We start from the raw sequence: 22200 nt of genomic DNA, 5'->3' as shown, positions 1-22200 counted from the left end.
AACTCTCGTACTCGTTGTTGACTTGCTCTGCTGGGAGTGGGACTGCTGTGGCTTTATCCTTCCGTGCCATCCACTTTTTCCTCGCTGACTTGTGCCTCGACCCAGAGTCAGGAGCGGGAGGTGTCCCACAACTCGGCTCCATATCATCGACCATGTAGGAATCCGCGTTGAAGAACAAATCGAACTCGCTTTCCGAATCGATTGTGGTCCCTACAGATCCATGAGTATCGACCCTATAGTCTTCATGGCCGGGCAAACGGGCGCCACTTCCGCCAAACATCGGCACACCGTTGTCGGCGTTGTTCGAGTTTTTGGAATTGGTCGGGGTTCAAATTTGATTGAGAGAAGAGAGTAGATGAGAGAAATGAGAATGGTGAAAAGGTGTAAAAATGAAGGAAAATGCGGGAATAACAAAAAATACAAAAACGTGTCGTTGGTCCTCGTTCGCGCTCGCCTGTGGGCCTGCAGTGGGCGGACGAGGCTCTAGACGAGAGTCGGGTGACGCGTCGTCCGCGCTCGAATGTTCGTCCGTCGTCCTGCAGTAGCCGGATGAGGGATCGTCCGGACCAAAATTTTACCATTGTGTATGCTCTAACTCACTCCCAACTATGTCAACTTTGAGACTGATGATTTTCAACTTTTTCCTTTACAAACCGTCATTTCATAATAGTGAATCTCATTCATGAGCGCCAATATAAATCTGTCACTACTAATAAGTACTATATCATGATAATCCTATAATTAACTCCCAATTTAATTAATGATCCCTTGAGTTAAAAGGGAACTAATCGATTATACTACATGTCACCAACAAATGAATGAGAAATCACAAGGTCAATTGAAATAGTTAGACTGAATGATATCTTTTCAGATTCACACAATCACAACAATATCTATTCAATCAGTTGAGGATAACAACTTTCTTGAATAAATAAAAAGGCACAATCTATATCAAACACTAGGTCGCGTTAGAATAATATTACTAGTTTAGAGTAATCACTGATAATTTTCAATTATTGTGTATTAAAATTATCAATACAGATATATATAACAACTATGTCAATATAACATGTAAATTTAAATATTAATAAAAAGACATAAATGTATCAACACAAGAAGATTGATAATTTTATGTGTTTGTATTAATATTTTTAACATACAAAATTAATTATTAATTACTCCCTCCGTCCCGCTTTAGGAGTCCCGGTTGAGTCGGGCACATGTTTTAAGAAAAAAATGTTTGAATGTGTAATAAATAAATGTTGTAATGGATGTTGGGACCCACTTTTAATTGAGTGTCCAATAAATAAATGTTGTAGTGGATGTTGGGACCCACTTTTAACACTTTTTTATTAGTTGTAGTGGATGTTGGGACCCACTTTTAACACTTTGTAGGTATTTTTTAATTTATCTCAACCGGGACTCCTAAAGTGAGACGGAGGGAGTATTACTATAAATTAATTACTATTTCATCACATGAATTATACAAATGCATGTGTACATACATATAATGTGGGGTATAAAATACTTGTAGGTCGGCAACTTGGACTTTGTTTCTTTGGGTACATTTCAACTTTTGCCAGCATTTCAACAATATTTTAATAAATAATATTAATATCGTGGTACATCAATCACATAAATATATAACTATAGATAATTAAATAGTTTTACCACTGATAAATAAATAAATGTTTGTGGATAGTGGTATCACACTCAAAAAAATTGTCCTTTCTTTAAGTAAAGTAACTTGTCTAATATTAGTTTTGTGCCAAAATATTTGGTCTCGATCCATAATTATGCTAGTAAAAGATAATTTAATTTGCATCGAATCACCGGATTAAGTAGTTCTTTTATCACAAAAGATATGGTTCGATTTAAGGCTAGGTAAATATACCGAAATATCACACTTACTGCGCTGAATAGATACCGAAAATACCTAATTTGTGGTATATAGATATACGGTATGATACCTTATCAATACGATAAAGGTATAGATTTTTGTATACTGTGGCATATCGGACATACGTAATATACCAAAAATGAGGTATATACCGACTATGCGGTATCATACCTTTATCAATTTATATCGAACATACGATATATACCGATCATATATATGGATATATTTTAATTATAAATTAATATATTTAATAATGAATACGTAAAACTAATTACATTAAAAATTGCGGTATGAACAAAGGTGTAAAAGTATGTTGTACCTTATTTTGATATACAGTAAAAATGTGGTATGCTAACGACATCGAAAATATACCATACCGAATTTTTGGCATACCAAAGTGAGGTATGCTGAAACATTCGGTATGCCATTTTTGCATACAGCAATTTGCGGTATGGTAGGTGGTATGATATTCAAATATCTTTCTAATACAATTTCGAAGTCTTCGTGCTAACAAAAAAATATCTCTAAACTTAATTGAGTTGAATAATACTCTTCCACAATACCCCCCCTATAAAACCCCTCAATATCCATCCATCCATCCCACACCTCACCACCACAATCACAATCACAATCACAATCACAATCACAATGTCGTCCTCCTCCTCCATGCTCCTCCTCCTTCTCCCCCTCCTCCTCCTTGGCTCGTCTGCCCACGCCCAACTCTCCCCGCCTCCGCCCCCGGCCCCGGCCCCCATCAACGTCACCGAGATCCTCATGGGAGACGGGCAATGCAACGACATACTCCGCTTACTCAACGGGATCGGGATCATTAGGCAGCTTGGCATACTCAACCAGACCGGGACCATTGATCAGCTCACCGACTCGCTCTACAACTCGCTCGGCAAGCTCTACAAATCGCTCTTCAACTCGCTCACCAACACGCTCACCAAGTCGCTCCCCTACCAGTACTCCATGTCGCTCGGCAAGTCGTTCCGCAAGTCGCTCGACGAGTCGCTCGGCGAGTCGCTCGACAAGTTGCTCTTCAGGGGCTCTGGATAACCTGAGCCCCCAGCAGCGGGTGCAGAACCAAACCTGCACCGGCGCGGTCGGAAAATGGAAGGGATCGGACTCGCGGCGGCGTTTTGGGATTGGTGTTGTGAATTGTGATTCTATTTTTCTCAAATTCATCATGCATGCTGGTGTGCTTTTTTCTATTATTACTACTCTTTGTTTGGTTGATGTTGCCAATTATTTTGTTTTGTTTGATTCCATTCTCATTTGTGGCTTCACATATTGTTATTACTGAAAGAGTTGCGGCGTTGTTTTTTTTGCATTATGCATCGGGGAATTTTTATATATACAGAAACACTATTTGAATTTTAGTTGAAGCTAAACAATTTATGCATCAGAAATAACTATGGACATTAATGAATGTTTTCTATATGGTTTTTAATTTAAGGCTATTAAATGGCAACAATAGATTTTCTTTTGTTTTAGGGAAATTGGTCTCTAAAACCATGAACTTTGCCTAAAATTTGGTATTTCCCATGAACTTTGAAATTGGTATATAATATCACGAACTTTGCATTTTGTTTGGTATTTCCCACGGCATGTCTATTACTATATTTGACTAACTTACGAGGCTTTTTCATCATACTTCACACGATTAAATCAACGTGATTTTCAACGTAACTTTTTATCCTACATGTTATGAACTTAAAAAGTGGTTCAAAATATTATAAAACATATCACGGTTGCCTACGTTAAATAAGATTTTGATGAAAATAACTTATTTGAGTGAGTTTGGGAAATACCAAACAAAATGCAAAGTTCGTGATATTATATACCAATTTCAAAGTTTATGGGAAATACCAAATTTTAGGTAAAGTTCATGATTTTAGAAACCAAATACTATAATTGGCCCAATTATACATCTTATCTGTTTTATTAGTAGTAATCAGATAAGATGTATAATTGGGCCAAATACTATAATATGGTTTGCGCTTATCCCTCAATCTGGTGACCTCGGGCCAGCCCAATATCTTTCACATTCTACCGTTTAAAATGAACTTGATGTGAGCCTCGCTGGCTCGCGGCACTCTCGCGACACCTCTCCGAACAAATTAGCCTCTCACTTTAGCCACGGCTTGCTATACTTGTGATAAATCGAAAATAATGAATCTGCCATGACATTCCTCCAGTTTAAGATGGATATTTGAAAAATAATTATAATACGATGGATGTGAACTTCGACGTGATGAGGGCGGTGTGAATGGAATGAATGACGCCACAATCGAATATGAACGTTTGATTGATAAGTCGATAAACTATTCAAAAACAAACACCTTGCTGCAAGAATTCGAATAGGAAAAATCAAGAGTAAACACTCAAGAAATAAGCACAATCTTTATTAATCTCAAAAATATTCTTCTCCCCATCTCAACTCATATTACACGCCTTTTATAGGCAAACTATGAAACCTAACAATCTAATAAATATAACTACTAATCTTATTTCTAAGAGAATATAATTATTAAAATAATAGCTTAACCAAATCCTTACAAATGTCTAACTACATGTAAATCCTAATACCTAATATAGAATACCTAATATAAATATTAAATCATATGATTGATCCCAATATTTTTTTAACTAAACTTATTAGCTCCTAAATAATAGAAAATCATAACTACTTCTACTCGTTTCATCCAACTCAAGATTTCGGGCCAAGTTATATTTCCTCTTCTTGTGCGTAGCTTTGAGATCGAAACGAGGATCACATCAGAACTTCTTTAGGCAAATTGCAAAAAAAAAAAAATGGAAAATTTGGTCAAATTAAAATTTCATCTCGTAATTTTAAAAGTAATTAAAAAATTAAAAATTTAGATTTTATTTTCCATTATCTCATAATGATAATGTAATATTTTCACTCATATAACACCATTTTCAACCGTACTGCAAAATTGAAATACTGTAGAAAAATACCTCCAATATTATAAAACTAGATTTTTGAATAAAAAAACTATCTTTAAGTTACACTAAAACTATACCAAAAACACTTTTCAGATTTTGATTTATTGCATTCAAGTTCAAATTTAGAGAAAGGGAACGAAGAGAAATTAAAATACAAAAATCGCAATGGCGTGCAGGAGAAGAAGATATGAACAATAACCTAATTTAATTCTATTAATATTTGGTTAGTGTGTAATTTAGATAAAATATATAGATATGATTAAATGATTGGAGTAAACTTAATTAATAATTAGAAATTAAATACCTTAAATATCTCTATAAATTTTAATAAACAAAATAAAATTTGCCTTATACATTTGGGGGGTACTTCAGTCTTTTCAATCCTATTATTTCTTCTTGGCTTGTCTTGTGCACAAAGCTTTCTTCTTCGTTTACAAAATTTAAGCCCAAAAACACTCACACAGTCTCTCTTCATCTCTTCAAAATTGCAAATCAAATCCTATTCATTTGAAAAAAATCTTCCGATTTGTGGAAAAAACAGCCAAATCTTAGCAGAAAAAATTTGAAGAATGAGCCGCGGAAGTGGAGGCGGATACGATCGACACATTACGATCTTCTCTCCGGAAGGCCGGCTTTACCAAGTTGGTAAGCATTCTACTTCGACGAAATATTGTTTTCTCTGATTTTCCCCCAATCGAAAGCCCTAATTTTAGCTCAACAGTGATTGTCCATCGGCATTTCTCGGCGGATTCTTATAATTTAGGGTTTGTGAATTTCTGTTGCCCTAATTTTTGCAGAATATGCCTTCAAGGCCGTCAAGGCCGCCGGAGTCACCTCGATTGGCGTCCGAGGGAAGGATTCAGTGTGTGTTGTTACTCAGAAGAAAGTGCCGGTGGGGATTTTTAGTGTGTGATTTGTTTTTATTTTTAAATTTTTATTTTGTGTGGTTGAGTTTTCTTATATTGAATTATCTGTGACCAGGACAAGCTCTTAGATCAGACAAGCGTCACGCTTTTGTTTCCAATCACCAAGTACCTTGGTTTATTGGCTACTGGAATAACAGGTAGTGATTGTTTCTTTTGTCTATGTTTTCCTGTGTAGTCATTCATTAGCTGGGATGGTGTATGTTCATTAAGAATTGAGATTTGTATGTGCTAGTTATGCTGTTATTGGTACTCTTCTGGTTAAGAAGCTTTGGTTTTCTAAAGCATTACAAAAAGTTTGAGTGTCCATATGAAAATCTAGGTAGTTGAAGATAGTTTTCTCGTATTAGGCAAGTCTTTGACTAAGCATAAATTTACAAGCTTGTGCTGAAATTGATGCTTAATGCGTGGAAGACTACAGATTTGCTTTCCTCGGCATGTATTCATCGAAAATTTGATTTCAATGTGTTCCCCCTGTACAGCTGATGCAAGGACTTTGGTGCAACAAGCAAGAAATGAGGCTGCTGAGTTTCGCTTTAGATATGGTTATGAAATGCCTGTTGATGTATTGGCACGATGGTATGGTCGTTATACATTGTTACTCTAAAAATACATTTTGTTTTTTGTTTGCTCTTCTATTTTCATTGTAGTCTACTTACTTCTACGAAATATTTGGTCTAACTCATGTGAACTATAGTTTTCACACATTTTTTGGATATTATTTTATGAATGTAAAGTGTGTAGTTATTTGAAAACTCTACTACAAATTGCATCCAGCTGTGGTTGTATATTCATATTTGCTTTTGAAATTATCTGATAGCTTGCTAGTGTCAACTATTGAATGCTGAAATGCATGTGTTTTCAGTAGTAATGTTAGTTACTGATGCAATGCAGGATTGCGGACAAGTCTCAGGTATACACCCAGCATGCCTACATGAGACCACTTGGTGTAGGTCTGTTGCTTCTTTCATCCTTAATGAGTCTTTCCAGTGTTGTTCATACCACATGTTTCTCTTCAATAATTTGCTTCATTTTTTTATAAAGTTGCCATGATATTGGGTATCGATGAAGAGAAAGGTCCTCAGCTTTTCAAGTGTGATCCTGCTGGCCACTTTTTTGGTCATAAGGTAGTTCGGAAGTTTCTGTCTCTGTATATGTTGTCAATTCTCAAACCTTCAAAATCTGATTCTAATGTCATTTTTTGATTGGCATACTTGCACGTTTTATTGAATTCCCTTCACTTTATACTGCACATGTTCGCTACACTTTTTAATGAGAAAGTTCATATCTCATCTGGTATAATAAATTAATTCCATTTTATTTTCTGATAGGCAACTAGTGCTGGCGGGAAAGAGCAAGAGGCTATTAACTTTTTGGAGAAAAAGATGAAAAATGACCCTCAGTTCACCTATGAGGAAACTGTGCAGGTTAAAAACATATCAGAAATCTGAGAATTGTCTTAATTCCATATAGTAAATGTTGGTTCAAAAGGGGAGAGTTGTTGTGTTTGGTATACCAATGGTTTTTTTCATATGACCTACATAATAGGGGATGATTGACATACTATGATTTGATGTTAGTTTTATTTGAATGTCCAGGAAGAGTTTTATTTTGCTCTCTAGTTCTCCCAACTATGTCAAGGTTGAGACTGATGTTTATTCAACATTTTCCTTTACAGACTGCCATTTCAGCACTACAATCCGTTCTACAGGAGGATTTCAAGGCCAGTGAGATCGAGGTAATCTTTTAGTTGTGTGGTTTGAATATGGTACGTTCTATTTCTTGAAAATGCGATTAACACTTCACATCATAACTTTGGCCTCTTGCAGGTTGGTGTTGTGAGGAAAGAGGATCAAATCTTCAAAGTCCTGTCGACTGATGAAATTGACGAGCACCTGACTGCAATCAGCGAGCGTGACTAATTTTCCAATCCGATCGGATTTCAGAAACTATGTTTAATGGATGGATGGAGAGTGGAACACCTTCTGTTTTGATTGGACTATCATACTGTATTCATGTCATTTTATGGCTTATGCTTGAACTTAATTCCTCAGTTGCAGTATTTCAGTTGGTTTTCATTAAATTAACAGTCTATTTCAGTCTCAATGACATCATAGTTCCATCTCGTGCTTATACTTATGAAATGTCCCACAATAATCCTTTCAATCCTTTGTCAGGGATAAACCTCATTGAGAGACCTAAGTAATTTTACGGTGTCTTTGTTGTTCCAGTTGTGCTGTATCGACTGGTTTTTGTGCAAACGTGCCGGTGATGATTAGGTTAGATGCTGCTGTATCACATTGTTCCGTGATCAGAGTGAAGTGTTTTTTCCCTTTCAATCCATCATCATCCACCATTGAGCTAAACCATTGGAATGCTTTATCGCCTTGTGGACTATCTCAAACGGTTAAGGGTGGTGGTCGCTGGCAAGTCGTGTTTGGATTACGCATTTTACTAACATGGTGTTGGTGTAGTTCCAAAATATGAGCTTGAGCATTGAGGAGTTCATCACTCAAGTTTCGCCATTGGGTTGGGTGGTACCATTCTAGGCTACTTTGCAATTATTTCTAATTTCAAAATTTCTAAAAACTAATATCCCTTGTGTTCCACTTAAGCGAGATTCTTCCTTTTTGCACTCGTTTCAAAAAATGATGTCATTAGAAGAAGAAAAAAGAATGAATAACAATTTGATTAAATCACATATTGGACAAGAATTATTGTTGGGCTGGGCTTCTAAGACTATTTTATATATTGCTGGTAGGTGAGGTCTGATGGGTAAGGCTGTGATCAAACACAAAAATATAAAATTATTAATTTTATGTAACTTATATATTTTACTTAGTAGGAATAATCATATTAAATCTCCACTTAACTTTGTTTATTCCAATAAAATAGTAAATTTTTTGAAATATTACAAAATTTAGTTAAATTTTCGATCCATGTAGTAACTATGAAGTTTAACGTTGTTGTCAGTTATTACGTAGACTTTGATTTGAGTGAAATTGTATATGATGTGACACAACTAAAATATGAATTTTATCTCTATTTAAATCTTCATTCAGATGTGTATATGCCACATCAATAATATACATAGGTGACATGAATACATTTCCGTGCAATTTTACAAATACATGGTTTTTATAATCTATTTATAAAATCAGCGAAAAGACTAGAGAATCTGACTAAACATAGTATTTTTTTTCTTGTAATTTTCACTCAATAATATGATGAATTTATTTGTATAAAATTATTTATTGGTTTGTTAAGATATCTTTAGCTTCTAAATCAATTTTAAAAGGTTGATTAAGTTCAGATAAGCTATACTCCCTCCGTCCGCCATTAGGAGTTCTGGTCACTTTTGCGCACTCATTTTATAAAAATGATAATAAATAGTTAAAGTGTACAAATGGAAAAGTAAGAGAGAATAATGTACTTTACCATTTGCACACTTTAACTATTTATTACTCCCTCTATTCCAAAAAAGTTGAGTCGTATTTCCTACTTTTTCATCACGCCTATTTATTTAATATAAATTCTTAATCTACTTACCCAAAAGTTTTGTCTCAACTTTTATGAAATAGAGGGAGTATCATTAATATAAAATGGCTGTAAAAAACCGACCGAGACTCCTATTTGTGAACGGAGGGAGTACGTAACAAATAAAGCTCAAGCCATGAGCGATTGAAAAACACATAATCACATAAATACATTGCCTTCAACAACAAGAAAAGCCATACTATTACTATCACAATTCACAAACTTCATTCCGGCATTAGGTCGAACACCTCCGCGCAATCGCCATGAGCGGCACCAGCTTCCTCACCGTAACCCCCATCCTCTCTCTCTCATCCGCCATCTCCTTCTCCCCGACCTCATCCACTCCCCACTCGAACTCATGCAGCAGGCTCCCCAGCACCAGGTTCAGCATCCGGTGCGCCAGCGGTATCCCGGCGCAGATCCTCCTCCCCGCGCCGAACGGAATCAGCTCGAAATTATGCCCTCTGTAATCCGTCCTCGCCTCCAGAAACCTCTCCGGCCTGAACTCCTCCGCCTCCTCCCAGCACCGCGGATCCCGCCCGATCGCCCACGCGTTCACGAACACCTGCGTGTTCTCCGGAATCCGGTAGCTCATGAACTCCACCTCTCGGATCGCCCGCCGCGGCACCAGGAACGGCACCGGCGGATGCAGCCGCAGCGTCTCCTTCACCACCGCCTGCAGGTACGGCAGATCCTCGATCTGCGCCTCCTCGAATCTGTTTCCTTCTCCGACCACGCGGCGGAGCTCCTCCTTCGCCGCCGCCATCGCCGCCGGGTGGCGGAGGAGCTCCACCATCGCCCACTCGATCGTGCTGCTCGTCGTCTCCGATCCGGCCAGGAACACCTCCTGCGGTGAATTGAATCTCAAATTCGATCAATTAGGAGTTTAATTACTGTTTAATTCGATCAATTACCATGATGATAATGTGGAGCTGATGATCGGAGATCTGATCGCACTCGTCGTCGCTGTTTCCGCGGTATTCTAGAAGCACCTCGAGAAAATCCTTTCTAGCGCTAGGATTTGATTTCATTTCCTTCCTCCGTTTCTCGACGAATCCGGCGACGATCTTCAACGTTTTCTCCATTCCTCGATCGATCTTCCGCCGTAGTCCCTGGGGATCAATCCGCCGGAGAAAGGGGAACAAATCGACGATATTCGGCGTGCCGGAGCAGTTCATGAGCTCCAGCATCGCCGCGTGGAACTCCGAACCCTCCGCTGCCTCGGGACTCACCAGATCCCGAGACAGCATTAGGTTCGCCAGCATGTTGAACGACGCCAGGAACACGAACCTCGCCACGTGGACGGCGCGGCGTGTTTGACTTTGACCGGTTTTCTCAGCTGCATTCCCGATCCACTCCACCATGTCGGCGACGCATCGGCGCCGGACCGCCTCCGTCTCGCCGATGCGCCGCTGGCCGAGCATCTCGGCCGTCATCATCCGCTTCATCGCCCGCCAGTACGGGCCGTACGGCGCCAGCGACAGGGCCGCCCTGTCGAAGGCGTGCGCGCGCATGACCTCGATGATCGTGCGCTCCGCGAAGCTCGCGTCGTGGCCCTTGAAGAGCGCGGACGCGGCCTCGGCCGTCTGCACGACCATCGTGTTGATCGAGCCGATCCGCAGCCACACGACCGGGCCGTACGCGGTCCGGAGGCCGGCGATGGTCTTGTGCGGCATCGGGCCGAGGTCGAACATGTTGCCGAACACGGGCCAACCCCTTGGCCCCGGGGGCAGCCGCGAGGCGCCCGAGCCCGGCCGGGGGCGCAGGCGGAAGAGGAGCGCCGCCGGTGCCAAGAGAGCAACACAACATACAAATAGTGTGTATATCCAATCCATAATACTAATAGTGATGGCTCTAGCTCTATACTATTATGCATACATATAGACATAGTATAGTTGATGATGGATTCAAGTCAACTTTGATTTGAAAGATTCCAATTCACTTTGGTTTCAGCATTTTGTCTCGAAGTGGAAAACTAATGCTTGAATCTTGTTTTTGGCATAAACACTTATTTTCAGCCGTCTCGTTTGTTCTTTTATGGGAGAATAAACAAGGTGCGACATCATGCGTGCAAAATATGTACTCTTCCACTATTTAAATAATCATTTTGCCATTTTAGTTTGTTCACGGTTTATAAAACTATTTATTTCATTATACTTTTATTATACAGACCCCACATTCTTTTTACATTCACAATCTATTATTATATCCGTCCACCAAAATTGTCCCACTTTGACCCGGCACGAGTTTTAAAAAATGTAATGAAAAATGAGTTGAAAAAGTTAGTGGATTGTGGGTTCTACTTAGTTTTATAATAAAATGTGAGTAGGAATGAATTAGTGGAAGATGGGGTCCACTACCAAAAATGGCACTCCCTCCGTCGACGATTAAGAGTCTGATTTCTAAATGGCACGGGTTTTAAGAAATGTTAAGAAAAGTGGGTGGAAGAAAGTTAGTGGAATAGAGGTCTCACTTGTATATATTAATTTTAAATGATATGTGAGTGAAATGCGTTAGTGGAATGTGGGGTATCTTTACCATTTATGATAATTATGAACCGGGATTCTTATTCGTGGACAGACAACAATGAAAAAACGGGACTCTTATTCGTGGACGGATGGAGTAAAAGTGAAATGGGACAAATTTTGGGGGATGAACGGAAATTAAAAAATAAAACAAATTTTAATGAATGGAGGTAGTATAAGACATATACTTTAAATGAGTCTCACATTCCACTCACTTTCTCCATTTGCTTTTCTTCACAAAATGAAACAATTCTAGACTATTGTATAGATAATTTTTAGTAGACAAAAGCCGGCCTAGGATGTTTTTATTTAATCAAACGAGGATAATTTGCATGGCTCACTAATCACTTTGTCGCCTCAAGTATATTTTGGGAGGATAATTGGAGATTAAAAAGAAAATTTTGATTAAACCAATTAATTTAGAAATTGTGTGGGGTTGAGTCATATGAGTGTTTTGTAGCTTCTGCCTCGTGTATGATTGATTGATTATACAAATGCAATATGGTTGGTGTGACAGTGTGACTTATGGGTTTAAATGCACATTAATTTGAATCAACACTTTACAATTTTCTATATGATAAAGTGTCTTGAGAAAAATTGATAAGTTCACTACCGATTTTGGTCTCATAAGTATATTTTTCTCAATGTCACGATACAATTTTATCCAAATTAAACCTTATGAAAATTTGAGAAAAATGACAAATTTCATGGTTTTTACAACTGATTTTAAAATTGTGAGACGAACTAGAATATGATCAAAATTTATGTTTTTTTTCCAATTTGCTAAACAAATTAAAGACTGTGTCACGTTGGATTTGAATCCGGGACCTTTGTCATCCGAGATTAATAACTCTATCACTAAGCCTACAACACGGTCATTGTGTATGAAGATGTCATTAATTGGCTAATTGGCCATGATTGTTTAATACATAATCACCTACCATAAAATTAATATTAGAGCCAAAATGCAACTTTATCTGCGATGGCTCCCATTGCCACTCTTTTATCTTCTTTTTTTTTTAAACATGAAAGGTCATTTTCATATTCAGTGAAATGGAGTAATTCATAATTGTATAAAAGAATCATGATGGTCACTTTTATATAAAATAATCTATCTTCCTACCGGTTCCATTTCCCTTTATCATAGATTTTGTCTCCTTTTGTTTTATTTGTTTATGAACTTTTCGTAGGCCCTTGTAAATTTATTACTGTAAAAAAGGTCTAAAAATATTTTCTTGTAAATCATTCATTTTTTATATGTTCTTTTCAAAAAATGGAATTTCATCATTTTAAAAATTATAATTTTAAATTGGTCATAATTGAGTTAAATCCGTTGAGCGTTATAAAATTAACAGAATTGTAAACGGAGGACTAGTTGTGATCCGATTTGAAATGTGAATATTAGAAATCTAACTAAAATCTTGTGGCTATATTTCAGCAATAAAATATTTATTTGTACTTCCTTTTGGCACATGCTCTACAAGTTTCTTCACTCATGAAAGTACTTTTTAATCATTATTAATGCTACAATTTTTTAATTTAGATTCTTTCAACGTATATATAGTACACTAATTACTTTTATTGAAAACGATGTGTCGTGTCTTATTAAATTTATATTTATGGGATAGATGAAAGTATACATATTCTCCATGCTTTTAAAGATTTAAAAATAAGGTTTACATATTGGTATTAATTCACATTTCGAAAACCGGTATTTCAATATCTTTTTTGAAATGCGCAGAACCAAAAAATTCAAAAGATAAAGTTTAGGATCAAAATCGTAAAATGATTATATATTCAGGACCAGTTTTGGCCTTTACTCTATACGAGATATTGCTGTTATAATTGTCACTCATTATAGTAAAAATAAAGAATAAGAAAATGGTGAAATAATTTTACAGGATTTACAAAATAATGAGAGATTTAAAGGGATAAAATCTATTTTTTTTCTAATTTTTTCATAATTTCTTTTCGAATTACTGATTGTTAGCACCAGAAGTTCTAATGTATTTCGGTCGATACAAATATTAATAAAACATCACACCAATATATCATTCAAACACTATTTTGAGCTAAAAAATAAGTGAACGACATGATATTTTTTCTTATTCTTAATTTACAATACCAAGTTTATGGTGAAGTGGTTTCTTACCAAAAAAAATATTGAAATACCGGTTTTCGAAATGTGAATTATTATCAATATGTACACCTTATTTTTAAATCTTTAAAAGCATGGAGAATATGTATACTTCATCTATCCCATAAATATAAATTTAATAAGACACGACACATCGTTTTCAATAAAAGTAATTAGTGTATTATATATACGTCGAAAGAATCTAAATTTAAAAATTGTAGTATTAATAATAATTAAAAGTACTACCATGAGTAAAAGAAATTTGTAGAGCATGTGCCAAAAGGTAGTACAAATAAATATTTTATTGCTGAAATATAGCCACAAGATTTTAGTTAGATTTCTAATATTCACATGACACATCTCCATTTCAATATTCTCTCATCTACCAACAGCTTAATTACAAGATTACAACAATATATGGGTGAAAGACTCAATTAGGCACAACTAGGAGTGAGCATTGGGGCTTTGATTCGATTTTTTGTCAAAACCGAAAAATCGAATTTAGTTCAAAATTCAAACCAAACCAAACTCAAAAAATTGAAAACCGAACTTCAAAAATCGAACTAAACCAGAAAAACCAAAATTATATGAAAAACCGAAAAATCGAAAAAAAAAATATTAATATATATTTAATATTTTTTTTATATATATAAATATTTATAATTTAGTTTTTCGCTTTTCAATTTTTTTTCCCCAAACCGAAAACCGAAAATTTTGTATTTTTAAAACCGAATCGAATCAAATTTCAAAATTTCAATTTGGTTCGGTTCGAATATTCAGTTTTCGATTTTTTAGCTCACCCTAGGGCAATATGTTAGATGCGCCCGTAGGGGTCGAGCAACATTGCACACAGTGTTCACATAGCAATGCGGCACCGTAGTGTTTATTAGTGAAAATGAACTAATTAATCTGCAAACCAAAGTGATAAAGATGACCGTTTAACGGTGTATTAGGAATGGTGTAGGAAAAATGGATTAGGAGATCCGCGCCGACCATTCAAGGGATGCAAAGACTATTAAATTTTTTTCTTCTTTACTTTGTCGTAGACTTGTAGTAGTAGACAATTTAATTACTCCAGTAGTTGGGAATTTCGAGTTTATCAGACAAAACATCAAACACCTGGTGTTCGACACAGCTCTGGGGAATGATTTTGCCAGTTTTCAAGCTCGGGACGCTTGCGCTGAAAACTCTCTGCAAACCCATCGGGAATCGCATCAAGAAAGAGGCCGGCTTGCACCCCAGATTCCGCCAATCCATCATCAACATCGCCCAGGTTCACCATCTCACCACTACTTAATTGAGCGGAACTCAGGTGATTTTGTCTAGGGCTTGTGAAGTTCTATGCTATATTTGAGTTGAATTTAGGTTTTTGCTTCAGCTAGAATTAATTAGGGTTTGAGAATCTGTGATGATCTCTATTTGACATAATGTTGCTTAGATTTAGATGGAATGTTTGGGAAATTATTTGCTAATTTGTGCAATTCATAGCCTATCTCAATTGTAGATGATCATGATCTTGTGTGATAAACAAATTAGGGATTGAGTTGCTCACCACATTGATAAGTTCTGAATCAATTATTTTAATCACTGTACTAATTGCTTGACTGATCTTATCAGAATAATTGTTTCTTCTCAGAAAGACGGCCGAGGTTCGTTTTTTTCGCGTCGTTTCTGATCCATTAGCTACTGCATTTTGTTATGTTTCAGCATTATGAATTACAGATTGTTTTCTATGTTTATGTTTGAGTTGGGATTTTTTATCTGTACTGCAAATTGTGAAGCAGATGTTTGTTTGGTGGGATTAGGTCCCGATTAGTAGGGCGTTGGAGGCCTTTACGGATACTGATATTTCCCTCCCTGAACTGTGGTTGCTGTTTTTTGATTCATCTTCTACTTCAACCCCTCGTATTTATGCAAAAAAATACTCCTTTCTCGAGACGTGATGCCATCGGCTTCAAAGTAAATATAAACTAAAGCAGTCGGTAAGCTAGAGACAGCGATAGAGATCTTTGGCCTTTTGTCTTCCACGAGACCTTTGGTCTTCACCGTAATCTCTATAAAAAGTCCATTGAGATTTTAGAGGGATGTTCAGTTAGTTTAACGATGATAATTTACCGTAAGGCCTCGTAAGAGGATTATCATTTGTTCGTTTCAGTTCACATGTCAATTCTATATTCTGTTCTTTCTGTTTTTGTTCGACATTTTCAGTTTTCACTGCTCGCTGTCAGTCATCCTTCGCATTTTTCTATAGCAAATTGTCCTTTCCGTGCATCCTTTGAATGTAAATGCAGAGTATGCAGCTTGTGATTTCGAAATAAACTCACCGGATGTGATTCTTTAACAGGCTAACCATCGCCTCACCACGAATTTGCAAAGGCGTATATATGGGCGTGCGACAGATGTTGCCATTCGCCCTCTAGATGAAGAAAAAGCCGTCCAGGCTGCTGCGGACCTTGTGGGCGAGTTTTTTGTGTTCACGGTACCTCAAAAAAATTTTCGAGTGTATATGAATGTCTTAACATGTTTGTAAAAATCTGGACCGGTGATCGAGTCTTGTACTGGTTCATATCAGGTTGCAGGCGTTGCTCTAGTTTTCGAGGTGCAACGAAGCTCCAGGTCAGAAGCCAGAAAAGAGGAAGCGCGCAAGCAAGAATTAGAGGTTTGTATTGATAACACGCATATAAGATTTTCGTGGACCATATACTGATTTTCGTCTAACACGTCAGCTTCTGAGGCAAAAAGACGAAGAACTAGCCAGAGAAGTCGAGCAGCTCAAGCGTAGAATATCAGAGGTCGAGCAACTTGCAAAAGAACGAGGCCTGAGTGGCGTTTTCAAATCAAGGGTGGCAAAAGAAACTGATAACAAACCAAAAGATGCTCAACCATCTTAAGATCTGAGTCTACATACAATGCCATTGATCTGCTTTCTGCTCTGCCTTTTGTGTCTAATGTATATCCTTCGCGATTTAGCAGATCATCGGGAGACTGCAAAATCGCGTGTCTAAAAGCTGACCAGGTCAAGGCATCGTGTCGTGTAAAGAATTCTGTGCACTAACAACTGTGACTGGACCCGTGATTTAAGGCGGTCTGGTTCCGTTTCAAAATTTTAAAACCGTGAACCGTGGCGACATTTACAATTACTGATGTATTATCAATAATCTATACGAAAACACAATTTATATGCATTTTAGGTTTGCGACATGTTTACAGTGTTGTTTGGTTGAAAAACATTAACGATGTATTACATGTAAGCGACTACATTTTTTTGTCATGGGATATTGCAAATAAATTCAAAATTTATGGTTTTTTTGGCTAAATAAAGTTTCAAGACAGATTATAGTTTCATACTCCATCCGTCCTATAATAAATGTCACACTTTCCTTTTTAGTTTGTCCCACAAAAGATGTCATATTTCATTTTTTGGAAAAATCCCCTCTAATATAAATATACTATTTTCTCTCTCCACCTAACACACAAAACAACATCTTCTAAAATTTCGTACCATTTCCCAAGTGGGCCATCTATTATGGGACCAAGGGAGTAAATTTTATACTATCTTCTTCTATAAAAAATAAACAAAGTTGTAAACGACATGAGTTTTAACGTGTAATTGATAAAGTAAGAGAGAAGACGAGAAAATGTGATAGTGTTAGTGGATTGCAGAGTCCATTTTTAGATTGACATATAGGATTAGTATTGATTTAAAACTTCTCATTTTTAGAATTAAACTAATTTTGATGGACTAGTAGTATTTTGACATTTTGTCCAATTTATAAATCATTTTCTATTTGAGATGTTAGTCGACTTGACTCTAGTCTTCTGTAAGAGAAAATAATTTTAAATTAATTTATGAAGATTGATTTGTGTAAATGAAGAAAATATGTAATCAAACAAATTTTAAGATTGAATTATTATTAAATTTTGAATATACATTCCATGAATTGAAATAGCATTTGACGTGATTTCAATTTCATCGTGAAATAAGGCGATTGTGGTGGGAAATGCAGGCGAAAATGGCGAATTGTCTCACTCTCATCACCTGTTTGTTCGTTTCTCTCCATTTCCACCACTCCGATTCCTCTCCTTCTCGCCCACTCATCGGAGTCCACCCTCTAGGTCAACTCTCTCTCTCTCTCTCTCTCGATCGACATTTATTGAACTGTGAAATATGTGTTGGATCGCTACAGATGTCAAGTACTACGACGCGGAGCTGATCAGATGTAAAGACGGATCCAAATCCTTCACCAGAGACCGTCTCAACGACGATTTCTGCGATTGCGCCGATGGCACTGATGAGCCCGGTAAATTACCGTTTTCTATCATTTGAGTATTTTATTTTGTTCGATTCAGTCTTCGAGGACAGGCTCTGTAATTGTTAGTCGATCGCTGGAGGAGAGTAGGTAGAAATAATCATCAGTTGCAGCTCTTTTAGTTAAAATGTGTGGAGAATCGGTGATTGAATTGTTTGAATGGAATTTAATTTAGGGGTGCAGAGAGGGAAAACGGTTGTGTTGTGATGGATTTTAGCTGATTACTTAATGTGGCACTGTGATTTTAAGAAGTTCGATTGAGTTTCATTTTATGTTAAGTAGAAATTCGTTAATTGCTCCAGCTGTTGTTTACAAATTTTGGTGCTAACCGTGTATAATTGAAGTCTGTATGAGTGTGAAGTGTGTTCAATGTTAAGTTCATTTAGTAGGATAGTATGTAAGGAACTATAAGTATTGCAGGCTCAGGTCTCTACATCTTTCTTTAGTGTGTTAGTTACCATCAATATTTGGCTGGAAATCATGTGATTGACTAGTTGATGAAGTCTTACCGCGAGGGACATTCATAATCTTGTAAACACTTTCACTTGGAGAAATGAAAATAGAAGTTATAATTGATATATGAAGGCTATGCAATATGAGAGACAGAGAGAGAGAGAAGCAGGGAGCATTGTAGTAACTATTGTAAGCATGTAGGAGCTTTGAAGGTAGATGATCTTTAATGAACCCAAGGATGCTGAACTTTTTGGTTATATAAGAATCTTTTAGCTTCTGCTTTAAAAGATGCAATTTGAATTTAGTACTGGAAACAAGTTATATGCAGTTTGATATCCTTGAGCTTTTTTCTTTGTCATGTAGGAACTTCTGCATGTCCAACTAGCAAATTCTACTGTAAAAATACAGGCAGCACACCCAGATTCTTGTTTTCTTCTCGAGTGAATGATCAGATTTGCGGTGAGTTAAAACTATTCTTTGGCACTTCAGCGTCTAATGGTTTCATGGTATAGTTGGTTGACTAGCATATATTTGTGAGCTATTGATTCATGCTTCGCTCACCCGAGCTTTTATAATGCTGAAATCATGGCATAGATAGAGTGTTATTAATTGCTTCCTGGCCTTCATTATCCCGTCTGAATTTTTTTTGTTCCTCGATAGAGAAATGAATCACGATATCTTAATTGAAAGGTGATTATGCCTGCATGTTATAGATTGAAGTTTGTCAGGTTTGCTTTCTACAAAACATTGTTCGACATCTAATTTGCTTGCGGTACCTCATGCATACAGACTGCTGTGATGGAAGTGATGAGTATGATGGAACTGTCATTTGTGCTAACAATTGCGTCATGGGTGGGAATATTGCATATCAGAAATTAAATTATGACTTAGAAAGTAATCAGGAACTGGATTTTATTAACTCAAGAAAAGCCAAACCTGGAATTAAGATGGAGGACTCATCACAGAAACTTAAAAAAGGTATTTCTCCACGTATCAAATTACTTTATGATTCTTTGAGTTCACCCTTCCATAAGAGTAACCAATCAGTTGTTTTCCTAGGCTTGAAGTCCCTGGTCTACCTCCAGGTGGGTCTTCTTATTTTTGTCCTGGCATTTTGTCTTTTTCGGCACCGCAAGCCCAGAAGAAGACATATTCGGTGACAGATGTGTCCTTAATATATACATCTTCATCATGGTATATTTTAACCCTCTGTCAAATTCATAAGTTTGACACCTACGTTCTTTTTCAATCTCTATTTTTTCTGTATGTTTACATAACTTAATAATTTTCAGAGAATTGGCATGGTAATGAAGATTTTGGTGCTATGACCCCTACAATTTGATGTCAGAGGAAATAATTGCTGTCATCACACGTTACTTCTTGGGAGTGATGGATGGAAGATGGAATATTTTGCCAACATAAGGTGTGGAGTGAATCCAGCTGTTAAAGAGCCATTTCAAGACCATTGCTATTCAAGACCATGAAGAGCGGATTGGAGACTTTGAAGGCCTCAGTGACTATTATATGAAAAGGTTTCATTACTCGCATTCTCTCTGTCATAGGATTAACTATGTTGTCTTATTAGGGACAGAGTGTACTTTGTGTTTAGATATAATTAATTTTATCAAACAGATTAGGTTAACTATCTGAGGTCGTAGTCTCGTGGAAACACGAGGAGCGTGTATGATACTAAAACACAGGTAGTTAATTATTCAAAGTCCAGTTTTGTATATGTGACCTGCCAATCTATGGATTTTTTTTGTTGAGAAGTATAGAAATGTGAATGTAATTAGTTCACGACCTTGATAAATCAACGTATACTAAAACGATAGTGTTTGATTAAATTAGCTGACTAAAAGGGTGCTAGAGGTTTATGACTTAAATGCAGAAAGATGGAAAAGCTTCTATGCACTAAAACATTAACTTATATTCATAGCAAGACACAGAAATTACATTTTGAATATTGTTTGAATAAATTTAGGAATAAACATATAATTCTTATAAGGCTACTATTATTATGGCTATTTCTACCCATGAACTTTACTCTGCGCGTGTATATCTATTTAAATTGATATTGACTCAATTTATGAGTACCCGACAGCCGAAACGGCTGGATGCCTCAGTTATTTTTTGACGGGGTAGCTAGCTTCCATGGAAATGCCACAAATACCACTCTTATCAGAAGTTCCACGCCTCATTTTGATATATCCTTTGTCACCCCAACCAGTTCCCCATGAGTTCTTCACAATCCAATATTTCACACCATTTTCTGTGCCATAGCCCACTACCAAAACCCCATGGTTAAGCTTTTTTCCGCAGGATCCGGTGAATATTCCACTAGAGTACAGCTGAAGCTCGGGTGCGCTAGCATCAATGGCTACTGCTATTGGTTGACGAGCTACTGCAGCTCGTATGGCCGACTCATTCCTTTCAGGTATTCGAACATAGCCGGTTATCCTTGCTGCTATCTTTCTTGCTGTGATTAGGTTACACATGCTCTGTTTCCCTTTGTATGGGTAATCTTCTTCTGAACTTATGCCACCATTCAGCATCGCGAATTCATATACTTTTTCCATGTAACCTCTACGACAACCTAGATCACCAATGCCCAAATTACAGTCGAGAATCTCTTGGGGGGACAATGATACCAATTTCCCCGTTTTGATTTTGTTGAGTCCTTCTACTGCTCCTAGTGCCGAAAATGCCCAGCAACTGCCTGTGATGAAAATTTTTCAATGCATGTACTTTGAGATAGCACGGTGATTACTTTATTTTAGAAACTGCATCTCATAAACAGACAGGTTAAATAAAGAAAGCGAGATTTGTACCACATGCGCCCTGATTCTTGACTTTAGTCACAGCGCCTTTCTTTCTCCAGTCTCTGCTAGACGGTATTGCGTAGTTACCAACTTCGTAGCTTTGCTGCTGATTACGTGGGCGCTTACGGCTCTTGTAACCCAAGTAGGTGGTCTGGAACTCAAAGTTAGTCATGTCTGCAAACTGATTGTCTGTGAGTTTGTAAGAAAGATTCTGTGCGTTTACGAATTCTATGAACCTAACATTAGACTGGTAGATTCCAAATCGCATGTTCCATTCCTCGTCGCCCCTGTATGTTTTCTTGTGTTGTTTCAGCCAGGTTTTGTATCTCTTCTTCATGACCGCTGCTTCCTCAGTTGGCTTCTCTGTACGTGCATCTGAGCAAATGCACAGAATGCACACAAGCACGATTGCTAACATGTTGTTTCTTGTAACAGATGAAGCTATCTTCATTTTTAAGCCAAGGCGGATTTCGAGGAAGCAATCTTTGTTATAAGGTTTAGCTTCTGATCTCTTACATAATATACATATCGTGTTTTGTTATGTTGCGTTGTGTTGTGTTGTGTTACGTATATTGGTGGGAATTCTGTTTGAATCATGTCTGATTGCCCTATTTTTCTGTTTC

At 37.1% G+C, this 22200-nt stretch overlaps 5 protein-coding genes across 8 annotated transcripts; 3 read left to right on the top strand and 2 right to left on the bottom strand.

The window, feature by feature from the left end:
• The first annotated feature begins 5298 nt into the window (after window positions 1–5298).
• LOC125188787 (proteasome subunit alpha type-6) lies at window positions 5299–7921 on the top strand. Its single transcript, XM_048085842.2, has 9 exons — window positions 5299–5518; window positions 5671–5765; window positions 5855–5936; window positions 6279–6375; window positions 6691–6749; window positions 6841–6923; window positions 7128–7223; window positions 7475–7534; window positions 7626–7921. Exons 1-9 carry the CDS (start codon window positions 5443–5445, stop codon window positions 7716–7718), a joined length of 741 nt encoding a protein of 246 aa, XP_047941799.1. The 5' UTR covers window positions 5299–5442; the 3' UTR covers window positions 7719–7921.
• A 1524-nt stretch (window positions 7922–9445) lies between these two features.
• LOC125188786 (cytochrome P450 76A2-like) lies at window positions 9446–11313 on the bottom strand. Its single transcript, XM_048085841.2, has 2 exons — window positions 10248–11313; window positions 9446–10180 (listed from the first exon to the last, which is right to left on the bottom strand). Exons 1-2 carry the CDS (start codon window positions 11166–11168, stop codon window positions 9569–9571), a joined length of 1533 nt encoding a protein of 510 aa, XP_047941798.1. The 5' UTR covers window positions 11169–11313; the 3' UTR covers window positions 9446–9568.
• A 3711-nt stretch (window positions 11314–15024) lies between these two features.
• Window positions 15025–17266, top strand: LOC125190241 (uncharacterized). The gene is made up of 4 exons (XM_048087489.2): window positions 15025–15268; window positions 16340–16474; window positions 16568–16654; window positions 16722–17266. The coding sequence occupies exons 1-4, from the start codon at window positions 15140–15142 to the stop codon at window positions 16884–16886; spliced, it is 516 nt and encodes a 171-aa protein (XP_047943446.1). The 5' UTR covers window positions 15025–15139; the 3' UTR covers window positions 16887–17266.
• Window positions 17267–17875: 609 nt separating this feature from the next.
• Window positions 17876–22200, top strand: LOC125190240 (kinase C substrate, heavy chain-like protein). Of its 4 annotated transcripts, none has more exons than XR_016130617.1 (7): window positions 17884–18111; window positions 18183–18296; window positions 19122–19217; window positions 19548–19736; window positions 19818–19952; window positions 20051–20290; window positions 22013–22200. XR_016130617.1 is itself a non-coding variant. In XM_089058854.1 (6 exons), exons 1-5 carry the CDS (start codon window positions 17997–17999, stop codon window positions 19916–19918), a joined length of 615 nt encoding a protein of 204 aa, XP_088914980.1. In that variant the 5' UTR covers window positions 17876–17996; the 3' UTR covers window positions 19919–19952; window positions 20107–20555. The 4 variants fall into 4 exon arrangements, 2 of the variants coding, with proteins under 2 accessions (XP_088914980.1, XP_047943444.1); XR_016130618.1 differs by lacking the exon at window positions 22013–22200 and adding an exon at window positions 21078–21198; XM_089058854.1 differs by lacking the exon at window positions 22013–22200 and having other exon boundaries at window positions 17876–18111; window positions 20107–20555.
• LOC125190238 (vignain-like) lies at window positions 20650–22063 on the bottom strand. Its single transcript, XM_048087486.2, has 2 exons — window positions 21587–22063; window positions 20650–21474 (listed from the first exon to the last, which is right to left on the bottom strand). The coding sequence occupies exons 1-2, from the start codon at window positions 22026–22028 to the stop codon at window positions 20882–20884; spliced, it is 1035 nt and encodes a 344-aa protein (XP_047943443.1). The 5' UTR covers window positions 22029–22063; the 3' UTR covers window positions 20650–20881.

This window comes from Salvia hispanica, chromosome 5 (assembly GCF_029641045.1).
Source record: "Salvia hispanica isolate PSC_SH4W2 chromosome 5, Shi_PSC_v1, whole genome shotgun sequence".
Lineage (NCBI taxonomy): Eukaryota > Viridiplantae > Streptophyta > Magnoliopsida > Lamiales > Lamiaceae > Salvia > Salvia hispanica.
This window is presented reverse-complemented; position numbering and strand designations above follow the sequence as displayed.